The sequence below is a fragment of the Anomalospiza imberbis genome, chromosome 3 (assembly GCF_031753505.1).
Source record: "Anomalospiza imberbis isolate Cuckoo-Finch-1a 21T00152 chromosome 3, ASM3175350v1, whole genome shotgun sequence".
Lineage (NCBI taxonomy): Eukaryota > Metazoa > Chordata > Aves > Passeriformes > Viduidae > Anomalospiza > Anomalospiza imberbis.
This window is the reverse complement of record NC_089683.1, coordinates 77113595-77133084: the sequence shown is the minus strand read 5'-3', so window position 1 is coordinate 77133084 and position 19490 is coordinate 77113595. Positions and strand designations below refer to the sequence as shown.

At 35.9% G+C, this 19490-nt stretch overlaps 1 protein-coding gene across 2 annotated transcripts in view; it reads right to left on the bottom strand.

Annotated features, from left to right (window-relative positions):
* PRKN (parkin RBR E3 ubiquitin protein ligase) overlaps nucleotides 1–19490 on the bottom strand; it is a 683121-nt gene that overhangs the window by 457386 nt on the left and 206245 nt on the right. For both annotated transcript variants that reach the window (XM_068185226.1, XM_068185225.1), the window contains exon 3: nucleotides 7661–7901. In XM_068185226.1, coding sequence (XP_068041327.1) covers nucleotides 7661–7901 — 241 coding nt within the window. The remainder of the gene's footprint in view (nucleotides 1–7660; nucleotides 7902–19490) is intronic.

The following is a 19490-nucleotide window of genomic DNA, read 5'->3' as shown; positions in this document are numbered from 1 at the left end:
GGGAGGTAATCCTCCCCCTGTACCCTCATGAGACCCCACCTGGAGTCATGTATCCAGTTCTGGGGCCCCCAGCTAAAGGATGTGGATGTGTTGAAGTCAATCCAGAAGCCCAAGGAGATGATCAGAGGTCTGGAGCACTTCTCCTGTAAAGACAAGCTGAGAGAGTTGAGTTTGTTCCACCGAGAGAAGGGAAGGTTCTGGGAGCCCTTAGAGCAGCATTCCCATACCTAAAGGGGACTACAAGCAAGCTGGGGAAGGAGCTTTTGCAAGGGCATGCAGTGATAGAACAGGGGAGAATGGCTTTAAAATAACAGGGTAGGTTTAGGTTGGATATAAGAAAGAAGTTCTTTACTGTAGGGGTGGTAAGGCACTGGAACAAGTTGCCCAGAAAAGTTGTGGATGCCCCAAATCTGGAAGGTTGGATGGGGCTTTGAGCAACCTGGTCTAGTAAAGGTGTCCATAGCAGAGGGGTTGGAACTAGATGATCTTTAAGATCCCTCCTAACTCAAACCATTCTATGATTTTATGATTTTTACTTGTGCCTCATAATTGGACTCTTTCTGTCAAAAAATAATCACCCTAAAACTCTATTATCAATGTTTTTATACATAAGGGATGTTTCTGAAGTGTTACTTTCCTATTTTTCCTAGTAGCATCAGTAATAAATTCATGTCAACAATTATTCTGGAAAACATACAATGCATAATTTTGCTTAATCAGTACAGAACATTCCACCTACAAATGTCACCTCCAGCTGAGGGTATAAAGATCCAAGCGATGCACTTGCAAAAGAAAGTCCATCCATGTTGTCCCTCATAACCAATCAAAATGCATTGTAAGAACACAAGTCTGTTCCACCCCTCCCCTTGACATAGGGGAGTCAGCAAATGGCACTGTTCAATTAACATGGAAGGGCCTTTAAAAACAATAAGGTAATTAGACATGTTCATGAGAAATAATTATGTCATGTAAAGATAAGCATTCCCAGAAGAGCTTTAGCCTCTATTAGAAAAGAGCATTTTTTACATTTTCCTCTCAAATTAATTTCACAGACATGCAAGGTGTGATGGGAAAACGGCACCATTCTCATCAGTGTTAAAAGCATATGATATGAATGAGGTCTCCAGCATGGCACTGGCTGCAATAAATTATCAAGTGTGCGTTCTGTTTTCTGAAATGGGCTCAATTTATCATTTTATTGAAAAGGTTCCATTATGCTAATGTCTTATAAAATCACTTTCTGCTGTTGCTAGAAGGTGAAGAGAGGATATCAATTTTTATATATAGAATTTGGAAGTATTGCAGCAGTGAATTGTCAAGGGTTAATAACCCTAAAAGAAGATAAAATATACATAAGAGAAAACTTCCAAGGACTTTGTAATGACAAATTTTCATAACCCTTCTGGAAGCAGAATAGTTTTCTTAAGCTTAACTCTCTTAAAATAAATGTTGACAGAATTAGAAATAGTTAATTTCTGGGCTGAAAACTCTCCCTCTCTTCTCCAATCAAGCCCTGAATTGACACTGGACACTCTTTTTTTCCAGTGAAGATCAGAATAGAAAATACCATTACCATTCTTGTCAACTTGCCCAGTTAACAAATAAGAAGGACAGACGGGGGTACATGGGTGATTAGTTGAAAAGGGAAATACACCTTCTCTAAATAAAATTTTCTGTAATAAGAACATATTTTATTTTGAATTATTGTATACAAAATAGGAAATTGTTAAAAGAAGAGAACTAGATTTAGATAGGCAATATATTTGATCTCACATAATAGCAATTCTGTGGTTTTTTGGTTTGTATCCAAAAAACCTCTTTTTTGCTGTGCATCAAAGCAACTGAGTACTATTTCAGAAACATTATCCTATTTTTAACAGTAAACATTTTCCTAGGGGAAAAATGAGTACGTTCCTCTGAACATACTCATAGAGCATAATCCAAGAAAGTACAGCATCAAGAGGGATAATTTAATATATACTGACACTAACAAGCTGCCCAGGGAAGGAGTTGAGTCACCTTTCCTGAAGGTATTTAAAGTTCAAATGTGGCACTTAGGAACATAGTTCAGTGGTGGACTTGGTAGTGATGTGTTAACCTTTGGACTCAATGACCTTAAGGTCTCTTCCAACCTAAACAATTCCATGACTCTATGACTTCAATATATTTTAGCAGTCAAAAACAAGTGGAGCTAGAGCACTCTAACCACCATTTCATTGGATCATCAATAAAAACCCTTCTGGATCTCACATCTTCAAACATGGATCACAGTTCATCAACGTCTGCCATACAACATTTACCAAACAGCTCGGGAACTTAAAATTTTTGAAAAATTCTCATTCAATATGTAGGAAATTTTTAGTGCAATTGAGTTAAAATTAAATCCAATGTCTCTTTACATTATGAAAATGATATTGCCGTACTCTTCTATTAATACACACAGATTTTTAGACCTGAGATGCACATACTTAAAAGATGGTTACTTGTGAAAAACATGTTCTAACACTGACAATCTAGTCAGGCACAATGTGTAAATATTTTGCATCAAGTATGTGAGCAGTGTGACTACCAAATTAACAAAGAGGTGTGTAGTTGCACACATCTTTGTCTCAGGAGACATCCACATCACAAAAGCTCATAAAACAAAACAGAACGGAACAGAACAAAACAAAACAAAATAAAACAAAACATGCAGGAGGGACTGCAAATGGGTAGAACATCTCCCAGGTATGGAACACCCATGAAAGGAAGCTGGCAAAACAAAAAACAATGGAAGCAGTAAAGAGCACAAAGGAGATTCAGGACTAGGACAAGATGTATAAAACTAACAAGGAAATAAGAAAGGAAAAATGGAAAGGAAGGAAGACAAGCACTTTAGTTCCAGTTTCTCTTTCAAAAGAGTTCTCAGGCCTAGTGAACTCAACTTTTGTGACTACAACACACCACAGCAATAAACATGACATCAGGTTATGACATCGTACATTGACAGCAAATTTAAAATAAGGACGAGTGCTCATGTTTTGTTGAAATTCTCAAAAAGGGATAAGAAATAGCTGCATTTGTTCTCAGCTCGGTACTGGGTAGTACTACTCAGCCTAGCACCACATGCAAAAGGGGAGGTAGATGTACACCATAACCCTGCCCAACCTGGATCTAATTTGAGATTATAAGGTCTACAAAACTGTGAAGTAATTTTACAGTACTTCGGGAATTCAGACTAGTCATTTACTTCAAACAGATTTGGCACAAAAATTCTTATCCTTTTAGGCTTTTTAAGTAAAAGAATTATAATAAAGTACAATGTTAATTACAGGGCACAGGAATTTTTAACACATATTCATCAGAATACTATTCAAAAACTATTTGTACAATGCTAGCAATTTAAATGGTTAAATTAATAAGGGTTTTTTTATTCACCAGGGCTTGCCTCAGAAGGATGCAAAGATCTGACTAACCACACCCTAATTGTGGATTTCCCTTCTAAGTGTTTTTTACTGTCTCTTTCATGGAATCAGACTCTTACAAGGAATGGGCACCAGTTCATCACTTCACACATCACTAACAATACTGAGGTTTTGGTAATGACTTTAACTGATTCAGCTGCCTTAACTGATACTTGTATTTTTGGGAAAGCCAAGAAGTTTAAATTTGGTAAAGCATTTCCTAACTAGATGGAAAACAATCAATCCCTCTTTTTGCTAGAATTTACAGCTTGGCACACCTAAGTCAGTATATACTAGTACTTTATTAACTCTTCTGTGAACAGAAGAACATGAAAAAAATAAAGAAACAGAGTTGCCTTGCATGCAAGCATTTGTAGAAGTTTACCTAAAGAACACCAGGATTTTTATTTGGAACTGACCAGATGGACATTTATTTAAAAGTTGAAAATAAAAAAAAAACCCTAAGTAGCAATGACCACATCTACTTGATTCAGACAAAATAATAAACCAGCTGATAATGGATTAACCTGGAAATTACATAAGTAACAACATTCACATCAGCCTAAAGAAAACAAATTCGATTGAACTAACTCTATTTTTTTCATATTACAAATTTGCTTGACATCATTTTAAAAGGGGAGGGAATGGGATTCTGCAGTCTGACTTCCTGCCTAGCACCATCCATACTACTTCTAGGTCAAAATCCTATCTTCATGTTTCAGAAAAAAACGTTCTACATTTTTTTTAAAATGGACAAATGTGGAGAATTCTTGTAAGCTCAGATAACTTGCATTGCTGGTTGATTTCCTAGCAAGTTAAAATCCATGTGTGGTATTTGTATTTGCTGGCTTGCAAATACAAATACCATACATGGATTTTAACTTGGCTTGCACTTTCTAGACAATGAGAACTAAAATCCTAAGATAGCTGGTAAGATCTAATATTCCCACATTACCAAACTTCCACTCCATAGATGCCAAAACAAATATAAACCAATCATGTCGTGCACTGTTGTAGGATTCTCATTACTCTTCTCCTGAACCTTCTAACAGTTTAGTCATCAAAACTGTGAGTTGTGATGGTTTTAGTTATGCAAGTGTCAAAAGCAGAGAAAAAACATTTTCTCCACTCCACTCAGTTTTCTGTTTATACTTCCAAATAGTCTATTGGCTTTCTTGAATCTGAAATCATGATGCATTCTCATATTCAGCAGATGAGTCATACAAACTCTTATGTTTTACAGATTCATTGTTTTTCAGGTAGAAATCAGAGAATCATAGAATTGTTAAGGTTAGAAAAGACCTCTAAGGTCATCGAGTTTGAACATTATTTCCTCATCTTATACATGTATCTACTGATATGAAACCATTATGGAAGACAGTTTCATTTATTTTTATTGTGTTTACTAAAGCACTTTGTCCCAGATAATGGACAGATGTAAATGAGAAGGGGATGAAGTAGAATGAAAGTTCTGTGCTGATATTTTTTTACATGTCCACTTAAAATCACACAATGTTTTCAGAAACAACAACAAAGCAAACAAACAAAAAACTAAACACCCAACAACAACAACAACAAAAATGAGAAGAAAAGGCATTTCTATTAATTTTGTCTGCAAAGACAGGAAACCTGAAATTCTTTGATGTAGAGATTATTTGGATACATTTTCATATTTTTTCAGCTTGTTAATGACTTTCAAATTTCTGAATTTCTCATAGAGAAACACACTGTAGTCTAAAAAACACAGTGCATGTAAGATGCATCTCCAGACCAGTCAGGAGCTGGTTTCATTACTCACACAAGAGTGGGGGTGAGCTGGGAGGAGGATGTCCTGTTCCATGCTTCTGCAAGGAGCAAATCGTATCCTTGGTGGGGACACACTGCCAGGCCATAAGGGTTTTTGTCTCATCAAGTGCAGCAGTTCATACTACCTAAGTATATTGCTTATATAGTAGCAGTACAGCAGAACAAGAGTTGCCTGTCTCCTGGTTTGTCTGGTGAAATTTTGGCCTCTAAGCATTCACATAAATACTTCAAACATACTATTTTAGCACTCAAATGCTGCAAAAGCTTCTCAGAGAAGATCTTGTGATGTGAAAATTAACACAAACTTTTTTCCTCAGAATTCAAAGGAAGGCAAATAAAATCAGGGCAGGAACATGGGGTCAGCATAACAAATAAAAATAACAGGCTTCAGAAAGACTTACAGTCTCAGTGTTTACTGCTGCAATTATGGAATAGCTGTGTTGCATGTCAGGCTAGACAATATTAATTTAATCAATTAATTAAATATTTGTCTCTAAATTGTATGTTTAAATTTGTTATGTACACACAGAACAATAAAGATTATATTTCATTCACCTGTCTAGGTTGCTGCTGTAGACTGATCACCACAACCATTCATCTCCTAAGACAACAGCTTGGTAAGTATAATTTCAGCTACCAATGATGGTACCTACCTCTCATTCCCACTACTATTAGTCATTTCATTTATGCCAAAGGAAATCCTTGCTACAAAGTAAAGTTTACTGCAAAACAGATCTTTGGAATAATCTTTCTTTCTTTTCTCTTTTTTTTTAAGTGACTACAAATTAACTCACCCTAAATCCATAAGGAAAAATATAGTTCCCCATATGGAACAAAGGGGTGGAGCTCAACAGACAAAAGGACAAATTTTAACAGTGAAAATCAAAACAAGGAAAGAAGTTAACAGGCCTTTAAAAAGGACTTGTTAATAACATCCTTCCACAAAAACTATCATTAGAGTGAGTTTTTTTTTCTTCTATGATATAGAATAAATAAATTATATATCTATAATTTAATCACAGATAAAACTAGCTCACATATTTTATCAATACCTTTTGTCCTCATGCATTCTGCCATGAAAATATTTGCTGCAACAGAAGACACCTATCAGTTTATACTTAGCTTCACAGAGTTTGTAATCTGTGGACAAACATGTCACATAACATATTTTAAAAGTCCTTGCACATGTGTAAACTATTCTGAAAAGTCAAGCACAGTTATTAAATCCCTGAACCTAGGTACAAAATGAAAAAATAAATATGTGGTAATGTTTAAAAGCTCACACTTTTGCCTAGAGTCTGACAGTAAGCCCAGGCTGAAGCCCTGTCCCTAGTTTACCAGATTTAAATCAGCATGCGCCCTTCTTATCTCATTACTCATTCAGACTGGGAGATGTGGATCATTAAGCTGGGTACTAATTTGCTCCTAAACTACTCTCATTCATCATTAGCTGGCAGTGAGAGGTTGACCAAGTCCGTTGTGGAATTCTTCTGTGACCCTCCCATGGATTGTATATTTTCTGCATGAGCTACTTAATAAATTCTCTAGAAGTTATTTTTAACAGTTTTAGTAGCCATTTTGTTAAGCAAGATAATTTCTGTGGCCAGGTTAGTCACAGAGGTATCTCTGTCATATTCTTCTGTACTCTGGATACAGATGTTGGCTATTACCTTCTGTACTGTGCAAAAAGGGCATTTGTGTACTGTTCTTTATAAAAAGACATCTCTGATCGACTATTATGATAAATCACAACAGAATCTGGTATTGTACAGAATGATGTATCTTCACTGGGGCAACACAGTGTCAGTAAGATCATTTTCCAGTAACTCGTCCCTCAGATTATTTTTTATAATGAAGATATTCTCAGTAATCATTTGGTGGATGAAAAACTACAAATGTCCATAGTATGAATCTTCACCCTCATGTGTTGTCCCAGCAAAGCTTTAATAAGTCTTAAATAAATTATAAATATTTTTTAATAAAATGTATGGGTATGAAAGCATCCCAATAGACTGGGAATTAAACACATTTGCAAGGCATAAGCTGCCCAACATTTTAGTTAAGGAAACTTCTCTAATGGAAATTTTACAGACCACATTTTGCCTTTTCATAGACCTCTGGGGGTTTTGCCATCTTATAATAAATTATAAAAATATGAGCATAATACAAGTTAGAGTCAGGAGCAACATAAGAAATCACTAATTTTATCCACAAAGCAAAATTATTTTTCTAGAAGACACATCAGATGCTTATCATCTGAATATTGTTGCAATTTTTGTTTAATAAATAAAATAAGCCACATATTTTGGGGGCTTTTTCCCCATGGTATGGAACTAGAACTGTTCACCCTATGAAAGAAAAAGACACATGTTTAGAAAAGTACATTGAAATGTACTAAGTCAATGAATTACCTGATTTTTCAGAGGGAAGTGAAACACTGCTTTTTCCAGGATCTAGAATAACTGCCAACCCGGCAGAGACTGATGGGAGGATGCTGGTACTGAGATCTATGCGAGTTAAACTCTTGGGTTCTCTTTTCAAGGCTTTTGGAACACCCCCAACACAGCTATCTTCTGTCTTCTCCTTGTTCTGACTGTTCTTCTGTGGACTTTGAACAATATGAACAATGCTCTGCTGGGCCAGGTCACAGTTCTGTAACACAAAACCAAAATTGTGATAAATAATTAATTCTGACATAATGGACAAAATCCCTCTATCTCCAATTTGTTATTTGTTAAATGGCCTCCAAACCATTTTGTGGAGAATTTCAGTGTGCAGTAATGGAGTTTAAAGCAAAGTGACAAGTGTAAATTGCTGGAATTAGGATTACTTGCATTGCCAAAAGGGTCACAACACTTACAAGTGCTAAACATTTAACAAAGAAATAGGGGACCAGAGCCAACAGTCTAAATAAGTCAGGTTTATTGGCACAAACTAAAAAAATCTCCAGAGACAGCATTACTAAGTCAAGGACTAAGAAAATTCAACACTTAAGAGGCACTTGCACAGATAATGCTGAAACAGACTCTTCATGTAGCAATTTAGGGTCAAACGTGATGATCACAGATAGTTCATGAACAAGCCACTCCAAAATATTTCTATCATCAGGAACAGGAAAGATGATGCTACTGATGAAGAGTGATACTATTTCTTCCCTGTAATGTAATTTTTAGTCTAAATCTGGTTTTAGATGTAGACTCAGTATGAGTTTCCCATTCTTTCCAAAAAAGACATTTAACTGTTGAAGACCTTATATTGAGAGAATGCCTGTGGAAGATCTCACGACTGTTGTGGTCTTTCATGATTAAACAAAAGAGCTGCTAGCCATTTTAGCCAAAAATTTTAAACTTCTCCTCCTTTTCAGTCCTCACCAGAGGTGATTCTTACACAGTCTTTCCAGATCTTGTGTGTTAGAAAATAGCAGGGTAAATAAGGATCTCATGAAAGGTTTTTACATGATAAATCAGGATGTCTTTCACAATTTGTTCAGCACTTTCACAATACAGAACAGAAAAGCAAAATATTATGTCAGAAATAGAAATTACAGAGATTTTGGAAGACCTATCATTAACAAAGGTCTTTCAAGAAAGACTTGTATTGATCGTTCCACAATACACCTTGCAAGAAAAATTGTTCTTTATTTGGTGATACCTTCTGGAGACCCAATTCTTCAGCATCATGAATGAACATAAGCATCAGCCTGTACAGAAAGTGGGTAGTCTGTCAAAAAATAAATTTTCTAACTCTCTGTAGCATCATTAGGATAGCCATCTCTGCTGTGAAATGTCAAGGCAGACCATTGAATCCATTTGGGAGAAACAGAAAGAGTTCTGATACATTTGTCTCTGTATCTACACAATATTTAAAAATTGTCATTTGTATATGCAACTACTACATGCACTTTAATTGCAAAAGATTCCTTTACAGATATTTTAGTGCTCTTTATATCCTCATTCTCCCATGCTCTCTTCTACTACTTCTGTTCTGATCTCTTTAATGTTGAGTGGTTTTCCATCATTCTCTTACATTATTTCTCAGTACTTCTCCCTCCACACTTTATTTTTATGCAATGCAATTTAAAGGAGAAAAATCTGGCTTTTGTTTTGCTTTAATTGAATTTTCAATAACACACTCTCTCCTTAGTGAAGCAGTAATCAGCCAGAAGATATTTGTTAGAGCAAGGACACTGCAGTCTTAATATTCAGTCAAAGCAATTATTAGATTTCAAACTTAAAAGATCATGTTGACATTAAAGGTCTCTCCTTTTTTTTTTAACATCTTGTTGCCCATAGCATTTTAACAAGATCCATTTAAATAGCTCAATCATTTCATTCATTAACACAATATATAAAACCTATCACTCTAAAACTTCTTCCACTGAGAATACTGTGCAGCATTAAAGAATTTAATAATCTAAAATAAGTTAATAATGAAATTAATAGCTAGGCAAATGAGGAGCTCAAAACTGATTTGCCCAGTTAGAGTGAGAGTTTAAAAAGAGAAATAGGTATTTATGTAAAAACTCACAACCTTGGAAACCCCTAATAAACTGTCAGTCATACTCTGTTTTAATGATCACCTCTTCTGGCAGTTTTGCTTGCTTACGCAGACGATGTTCTGCCTTTCATTTTTTTCTCAATATTTACTGTCCTTCTCAGTAGGTTGCTTTTGTTTTTTTAAAGCTTGCATCAGTACCTGGTTAAGCTCACTGCCTGATGCTTTGTTACAATCACACTGAGGGGATAGTACATATGAGAGAATAGAAGGGATGGAAAGAGCTACTTAAACAGAACAAAATTCCCCTATAATTCCACTACAAATGTTTTCAACCATTCTTGCTTGATCTTGGCTCTGTACATGTTTATTTGCCTGGGTATATCAATTCATCTTTTAAAAGTATAGGTCCTTTTCAGGTTTCTTTGAAAGATGGAGGCTTTGTGGTTAGCTCAGAAACAATGGAAGGGCTGTCAAAATAGAACTCCATTTTACCTACTATTCTCTCTTCAGCAATATCAAGAACTACATACTTCAGAAAAAGCTGCAAAATTTGCACTTTAGGCAATCCTATAGATTGCCTCAGCTGGTTAGACCAGAGTGCTAATAATGCCAAGGTTGGGGATTTTATCCCTGCATGGGCCATTCACTTCAGAGTTGGACTCAATGAACCTTGTGGGTCTCCTCCAACTCAGAATATTCTGTGATTCTGTATATGACCATAGCAATAGTGGGTTCTGGTATTTCCCTCAATAAAGTTTTAAAAGGACAGGTGAACATGCTGTATCTTAGCTTTCTTCCATCTCTTTATCTAAAACAAAAGCAAGCTTTGACAGATTGAACATCACTGCTGATGATGACAATGTAGATAATGGTCTCAGGAAAACTTAATTAGCAGATCTCAGGATGACTTTCAAAGAGCTGGTAGGAGAAATAAAAAACATCCTTTGATATTTTACCCTGTGTAGATTTCATATGGAAGCCACTGAGCAATAAGAAACGTGGAATCCTAAAGCATCAGTTTTGCAATGTTTTTCTGAGTACATTTGAATTGTATTTGGCTTGTGTTTAAAGGAGGAAGGTAATCCTCAACCTTTGTAAGAGAAGTGATAAAACAGTACAAGAAGAAAATAAAAACAGTTGTGATCGTATGTTAGTTGTAGAGGGATCTGGATGGGAATATAACCAAGCATTTCCCAGAATACGGGTGATACATGCTTTATAGCAGATTACATTTCATGGACAATAGATGGGCTAAGTCTGCAGCTGCTTCTTTGAGAAAAGAGGTAGAATTCTAACTATTTCTGTGAGAGTTTAGGTTGCGCCTTAGGTTACTATTGTAAGATACAATTATTTATGTCAATGTCACTTTTGTTTCCTTCATGTATTTGTTTTACGCCTCAGGAAACATGCTTTTGAGTATATCTATTATTAATGATTCTTGAGATATTGTCTGGTCTTATCTGTTGATTCAAATTAATGCCTGTGTGCCATATCCCAATGGGAAAAACTTCAAGTGTATAAAAAGATTGTGAAGTATCTTCTTTCACTAGAGCAAAGGGAACCGAGACAATAAAAAAACTATGAAACTCAGTAATAAGGACTGGTTCTCTAGAGAAAATGGGTTTTGGCCAACTTGGGAAAATTAATTAATAGCAGAGAAAATTAAAACCTTTTTTTCATTCAAGCCTTTTACCTGTTTTTTTCTGAATTCTCAAGTGGAATTTCACAAGGCTGAATCAGCACATCCTGAATGAAAAACACAGTATCTTTTGTCGGTGAGAGCAGTGGGCTAACTAGAGGGTCAACTGGGAAGACTGAAATAAATTATGAAAAGGGAAAAGATGATTGTGTTTAAGTTACTCTGAAATCCTCTTGTAAGGTTCTGGGGAGACCTCCCTGCAGCCTTTCAGTACTTGAAGCAGACTTAGGGGGGAAAAAAAAAAAGGAGGGACTTTTTACATGGGTAGATAGTGACAGGCCAATGGGGAACATTTTTAAACAAAAAGAGTAGATGTCAGGAAGAAATTCTTCACTGAAAGGGTGGTGAGGCATTGGAATAGGTTGCCCAGAGAAGCTGTGGAAGCTCCATCCCAGGAAGTGTTCAAGGCCAGGCTGTCTGGGGCCACCTGATCTAATGGGTGGCATTCCTGTCCAGAGTGAGGGGGTGGGAACTACATAATCTTTATTGTCCCTTCCAACCCAAATCATTCTGTGGTCCTGACAGGTTTCTGTCTGATATCTTCTTCACAACATATTTCGATAGCAATACAAATATTGAAAGGAATTTTCTCAATCTAACAAATGTAAAGACCACTAGAGAAGTCATATTTTCTGAAGTGCAATAAACTTAAATTTGAAATGTGTTGCATTTATATATAGTTTTATTTAAAGAAACATTAATGCAGAAAATAGTTTGAATCTAAAGCTTTGTATGAGAATATAAAAAAGCTTCTGGTGTTTTGTCTTGAAAAGGGATTTGATACATTTCTGTTTCCTGCTAACCATAACTTGGGAGTTTTAAGGTGTTGAGGTATTTTCTTATTGCATATCAATCACAAAGGAAAATTCTTTACACTCCACTACCTATGATTCAATTTGAAATTCCATCTTTTATGCTACCTGGAGAGTCACACCTTTACCCATGAAACCCTGGGGCCTATTGTGGATACAGTAACAGTGGAATTGTTGAATTGCTGCCTATTTAGATCAAGTAGATAATAGACTGCCTGATGCCATTCCCTAAGAGAGTCACATAAGGCCAATGCTCAAGAAAAGGTATTTTCTAAGAATGATTGACAAGACCCAAAAAGTTTGTTTTCCAGTTTTGTTGTGTTTTATTTTCCTTAAAAATAGCACAACACATCTTGTCAAACCAATGGGATGCCATGTAAAAGTGTAGATGACACACTGATTTCATTGGGAAAATATTTTTTCAAGGATAATGTAAAGAGACATTAAAGATGACCTTCAGAAACAGACAAAAACGTATATGAAGTTCCCAGAAGAAAGAAAAAAAAAAGCTCAGCAAGCCTTTCTCAACAGTTGCTGTAACCCTTTCACAAGGACAGGGCCCAGGTCTCAAAAGCAGCAGAAACAGAAAGGAAATCAATTGGAAGAGGAACACTCTTTCATCCCCTGATCACAGTGAATGCAAAAAAAAAAAAAAAAAGCAAGAAGAAAAAAGCAACACCATGATAATATACTTAATTGCATAGGAAGCTAAAACTGGTATATTAATGAATTTGAAGGTAGAGATTACCTAAAATAAAATATACAGATACAGCAATAATATTCTGTTGAGTCATGTCGGTTTAAGAAATTGGAAGCAAGGTTTGCAAGAAGACTTAACATATTTTATTTGATCAGCTAATAAAGAAAGAAAAATCAGCTTCTGGGCTCAGAGAATCTTATGCAGGTCATGGCAAGGGTAAACCTGAAGGGAAAATTAAGCACTGTCAAAATAATGAAGCAAATCAGCAGTCTGATCTGATATCAGCATCCATTTGTGTGAATACTGACTGCTTAGTGCCAGTGAACTAAATATTGCTCCACATGGGGCAAGGGAAAAAAGCCAGTGCACCACCAGGCCTAAATTACATGGACCACTTAGCAGTTAAATTCCAGCAATCAGAAACCACTTGCTCTTTCACGATGCTATGGAATACATCTATATTTGATTTCAGTTCACCTTTTCAACATTTCCAGAGTTATACACTACTGTTCTAGTTTAGCATTCAGAATATTGTGGGTGCTAAGCAACACCTAGAAGTAGAAGAAAAAATAGATATATTATTGAAAGCATCACACATTCAAATAAATGTGATTAAAGGGCAGAAAACCCTTCACTTAGAAGAAGAGTTAACTCAGACACATTCAAATTTAGATTTTATTATTTTTTAGCAAAGAGAACAGTTGATGTTGAACAAGAGGAAATGAGTACATACTGTGTGATTTACTACAGTCCCTTCAGCCAGTGATCCCTCTGTGTAGCAAGAAGCCCTGAGTAGCATTTAAAAGAATAAAATTCCCTGACTTACAGTCAAAGACAATAGTTCATATATTACAAAGGTTCTGCTCTGAATGATAACTCTTTAAAGAGAAGTGAAAGTCTTAGGATTTTATACTGTCTAGTCCCTTAATGAGTTAATAATTTGCTGGAAATGGAAATGTATTCAACTAAGGCAGAATTCCCCCTCTTCCTTCACTTACAAATCACTTTATGCTTCATTTCCATCTTTTTCACATTATAACACAAAAAATTTAATGCTAATTTCTAGCCCAGTGGAGGGAATGCGGAGTTAATGCTCAGTTAGGAATGTTGCAGGGTTATTACTTTTTGTACACAATCTAAGACCTTAGCAATGTTATATATGTATTTCTAAATGGCATTACTAATAAAGCAACACCATTAATATAACTTTCTTGAATGTAGATCTTTTAGCATGAATTCCTGAAAGATATATGAACTCTTCTAACAAATAAAAATGTTTTATTGGCAGCACATGAGACAGTTTGCAACATTAAAATACCTGCTTAGATTATTGTTATTCCCTTCAAAACTCTGCATAATGATCTACAAAAGACACAGAAGGCAGCCAAACTTTGTGATATTATGTTTACAAAGCTATTAGTATCTCCACGGTGACATTAAGAACATATCATGCGATAAATGGAAGAGAAATAGTCAAATGAACACTAGATTCATATAAAACTTTTCTCAGCAAATGAACAACTTTTCCCATCTTGTAATTTCATATATTGTGCACAAAGAAAAACCTATAAACCCACCATTTATTATAATGCCTGTATAGAAAGCAATAGAGCAATGAGAAGCTTATAATACTACATTAAAAATGAATACAATTAAGTTCTCATGACCATTTGCTTTCCTCTTAAACACAGTTGAGTGCACCTCATTATCATTCTATCTTCCACACTGAACTACCTGATATAATTTATACTCTCTAAACATGTTATCTCCAGTTGTAAACATAAAAAAAGAAAGCTTATTATTTATAAGGTATGGATGGTATTTTCCATTGCTCTAATTTCTTCTCAAGCCACACTGAAACAGAACAAGTGTATTCTGTAAAATGCTTGAATGAATTACATTTAGGCACATTTTGGTCTGGGTTAGATGGTAATAAAAGGTACTGTGCTCCGAAAAGGTCTCATAAGGAAGCACTGTTCACAGTCTGCAGAGTGCAGCTTGACCTCAGGACTGTGGACTATATGTTACTTGACTAACATAAGATCTAATTTTTATTTCCTTTTTTCCCATAAATTCTTCTTAGAGAAGGTTTATCTCTGCAAGGCAGACACTGCCAATCTGCTTACACTTTTGTGTCCTCACTTAAGGCATACATTAAGTATTAGTGAGTATGTGAGGAACAGGCATAAAAGTGGCCTCAAACTGACACCTAATAAGTATCAGGACATTACTGAGACATGAATTCTATTTGAAAAACTGGAGAGTCACTTACTACCAGAACTCTGAAAATATTTTAAAGACTTCAGTAGCCTTTCATGCTGATGGTGCACTTTGGTGGCAGCTAGAGCGCTGCAGAAATGAATTTGGAAAATTCTCTTCTCCAAAGATCTCTGAAAGAATTCCTATGAGTTGTAAATACTCCACTGTAGAAAGCAAAATTTTCCTGTGAATATATTGTCTAGAGCATCAGAAGTTTAATAGCTATAAATATTTATTTCAATTACTTCAACTAGTCATTCACAGATGCCTTTTTCATGCTTTATGGCCAGCAACTGGTATACATCCCGACCAAGGAACACTTTGGTCTTCTACTTGTCCCAGTTCATGCATCTATATATCAGTTTGAGCAGCTGCTATGAGAACAGCTGTAAATAAAACCTAGTGAGCACCCTATGTGGCCCTACTTGGTAACTTAACTTCCTAGTATAAACATGGACAAGATACCAAATATTTTCCAGAGCTTTCCCTGATTTTACTTGAAGACTTGCTTTTAAACCAGCGGTTTCTGTGACAGGTGAAAGTGGTCTTAGATTTGATTTTTGGGCTACGCCTACCAAAATATCCCAGCAGGCTAATGCTGGAAAATCTATGCAGTGCAATATTGTGCAGCACAGCTACATATCCAACTGGACTTTACTTTAGGACTAGTTTGCCAGACATATAGTTAGGTACGTTACAAAAGACACAGTTTACAGATTCTTCCCAATCCCTAATGGGGCCTCTGTACCATATTAAAAAGCACTCTTACAATAAATTAATCCCTGTGCCCAGTACACATGGGCATAGTTTGTCACCTCATTTATTCCCACCCCTTATGAAATCATACCTAATTTTAAAAGGGAGAATGCTTATGTTGTGGTTTGACCTGGCAGGCAGTTAAACATCCCACAGCCACTCCCTCACTTCTCCACACTCTCCCTACCCCTCAATGGAATGGTGGGGTGGGATTGTGGAAAAAAGTAAAACTTGTGAGTTGAGATAGTTTATTAGGACAGAAAAGAAAGGGGGAAAACTCCAATAATAATAAATCAAGTGATACACAATACAATTGCTCACCCCTCACCAATGGATGCAGCTCTGTTCCTGAGCAGCCAGCTTTCCCCCTAGTTTATATACTGGTGGATACAAGGGGCCATATCATGTGGAATATTCCTTTGGTCACTTGGAGTCAGCTTTTGTGGCTGTGTCCCCTCACAACTACTGACCCCGCTGCCTGCTCACTGCTGGGGTGGGGTGAGGAGTTGAAAAGCCCTTTACACTGTGTAAACATTGATTAGCAAGAACTAAAATGTCAGCATGTTAACAACATTATTCTCACCCTAAATCTAAAACACAGCACTTTACCAGCTACTGGGAAGAAAATCAACACTATCCCTGCCAAAATCATAATTACAACTAATACAAACAAGGTGAATGCTATGAAGATATAATAGAAATAATTAAAATTTGATATTCAAATGAAAAGAACGTTTCTATACTTCTAAGTAATCTGCGTGATTTTTTTCAAAAAACATCTAGCATAAATGGAAAATGTGACAATAAATGAATCTAGAGTGATTCTGCTAAATAACCAACATATATATTAAATATAGCATTATAAAAGGGAGGTGAGAACACCTTGTTGAGTCACAGATGAAAGATGGTTTTGAACATCACAACAAAAGAATTATGATCCATTAAAAACATTAGGGAAAAAACTGCTTCAAGAGTGTATTTTTACCCATACCTGGTTAAAAATGTTCAATTTTCCCCTGAGGCAATTCAATTCAAATACAGAATTCTTCAATGATATAGCATCAAGCTCTGATAGAGAGGTTGAGTATTAAGATTTAGTTAGAAAAACATAGATTATTAAGACTAACACATTCCTGAAAATTAATTTGAAGCTTTTTGTATCATGGCATACTCTTGCATACAATCAGTTTACAACATGTCATATGCTTTTCATAGGCATGTCACACGTAAGTCCAAACTCTTTGATAAAAAATCTGGAATATTAGGACCTTTCCATGTGGATGAGAAATTGTTTAATTTCGATTCAGATCAAGATATAGATTGTGAAAACACATGTAGGAAGAATGCCTATGAGCATTCATGGAGAAGGAAAAAGTGCTGTAAAATTGAGAAGTGCCAAGGTTTCAAAAATTTTAAGTTTTACTGAGATGAAGATTTCTCCAAGACTGTCAGGTTTGTCTGTGTAAACAAGCAAGGAGACAACATAATTTGCACTACTAAATGCTGCAGACCAAAAGAAGTAAGCTCTCCACATCAAAATGGTTTGTGTCAAGGACCTGACATACACACTATAAAGTTTGGGAGTGCTTGGGGATGTTTTGAGTTTAGTCTACCTCTGGTCTTTGCTCTCTTTTGCAACTTTAATAAGTAAAGTTCTGAAATTCATCTCCCTGTTTAGTTTCAGTCAAAAGGCATCTACTTTATTTGCTCTGAGGTTGCTCCACAATGCAAGCCAAAACACGACAAATGGGGGTGATCGGGAGATCTATTTCAGAAGTTGACTCTTTTTCCAAACTAAAACACTAGTCCAGACACATGTTCATTTTCTGATTCTGAGTTCTCATCAAGGGCATTAGCAGACACATTTCAGATGATCTGACAGGGGGGTACTACTGCTGATTAAAGGTAATGGCTTTATTAAAATAGCCACAACTGCTCTCTAGTTCCATACTTTTGTGCTGGATTTGCTGGAAGTAACATTTACCTACATTTACAGAGAGTAAAGGAAATACATAAAGTACCATAAAATGACTAAATGAAGATCAGTAATTGTATGCTATCCTCTCTTCAAAACTAAACCATTTCTGTTTAAAAGTCGGTTGACCATTTTTTCCTACAGCATGGAGATTCGACGGGTTTACAACTGTTAACTTTCTGCTGGTGTATCAGGTAAAACCACCAGAGATATTTCCCCAGAGAATCAGACTTGGTTTGCTTGGCTAGCTCCACTAAAAATCAATTTTAAAAATCTATTATTTAAAAAACAAATGCCTTGTTAACAGTTGTGCCAAGAAAGCATATAAACTCCTGTGAACTTTCCTTAGCAATGGGAATTAAGCTTTGTAAGCCTGGACTTGTAAATCATCTCTGACTTAAAGATGCACAAGCTGTACAGTATAGACACATTTTAAAGCCAGAAAACAGGTTATTCAGCCTTTGAATAAAGGGCAGAAAAAAATCCAAGACAAAGCCAATGACTGTCACACTTCAGTAAGAGAAAGCAGAGAGACTACCAGCACAGCTTCTAGCTCTATGTGACAGGGTTTATCATGAGACACAACAAGCATTGTCCCTTGTAGCACACTTTTTATCCGAATGGATGCATGCTCCAATGGGCAAGATGCACCCCTTACCCTCAGAGCACCTCTTAGGATTAATTATGGTTTCATGGTCTGAGAACATTTTCTGACTTCAGCCAGGGACCAGCTTTAACAGTCCTGGAATTCTCACTTTACTGAGAAGTAAAAGGAGATGCTCCTCTTATTCCTGCAAGGATCAACATTCAATTTGTAGTACAGATGCTACAAATTCATCTTCCTAAAACTCTTTGATCTTGTCCAGTCTCAACTTAGGTCCTCTTAAAAAGGGACTAAAAACAGTCATGCCAATGACAAAACACTGTCACATTTCTTTTTTTTTTTTTAAATTTTCTTTGTTTTCATCCTCATTGCCTTGAGTGAGAAAAGCTCTGAAATTAACTCAATGACAGCATGTGTGTTTTTACAAGTACACAGCTAAGAGTGATCTGGAGCTTATATTTGCATGCTTTTATCAATGTCCACTTGAATGATGCTAAGCTTTGATGGCTGCAATTAACAGGATAGAAAGCTGAAACCCTTACAAGTATAGCATAAATTGTCTTTTCTTCAAATAAGCTGCCACTGGAATTGAAAGCACAAAAGATGTAGAGGAAACAGTGATGGGCTGCTCTGAGTGAATATGGAGGGCGACAGATCTGGGAGTTTCCCTGTTTTCCTTCCAAGTGAAGGAATTTTCCTTATTCAAGGCTGGTATATTTCTCTAAGCTAAACACAAAGGAGAGCACCTAGAAATGTGCAGATTTTAATATATTATTTCTTTTTTATCTCTAAAATGTTTAGAAATGTGTATTTTTTTAGTTTAAGTAGGGTCCTCAAATTTATTTTACTTAGGTTCTAGTCACAGGTCTTCAGAGCATCCAGGGCTTTCCTGTTTTTAGGTGAATTACAACCAGAGAGAATTCCTTTACTTTTACTTTT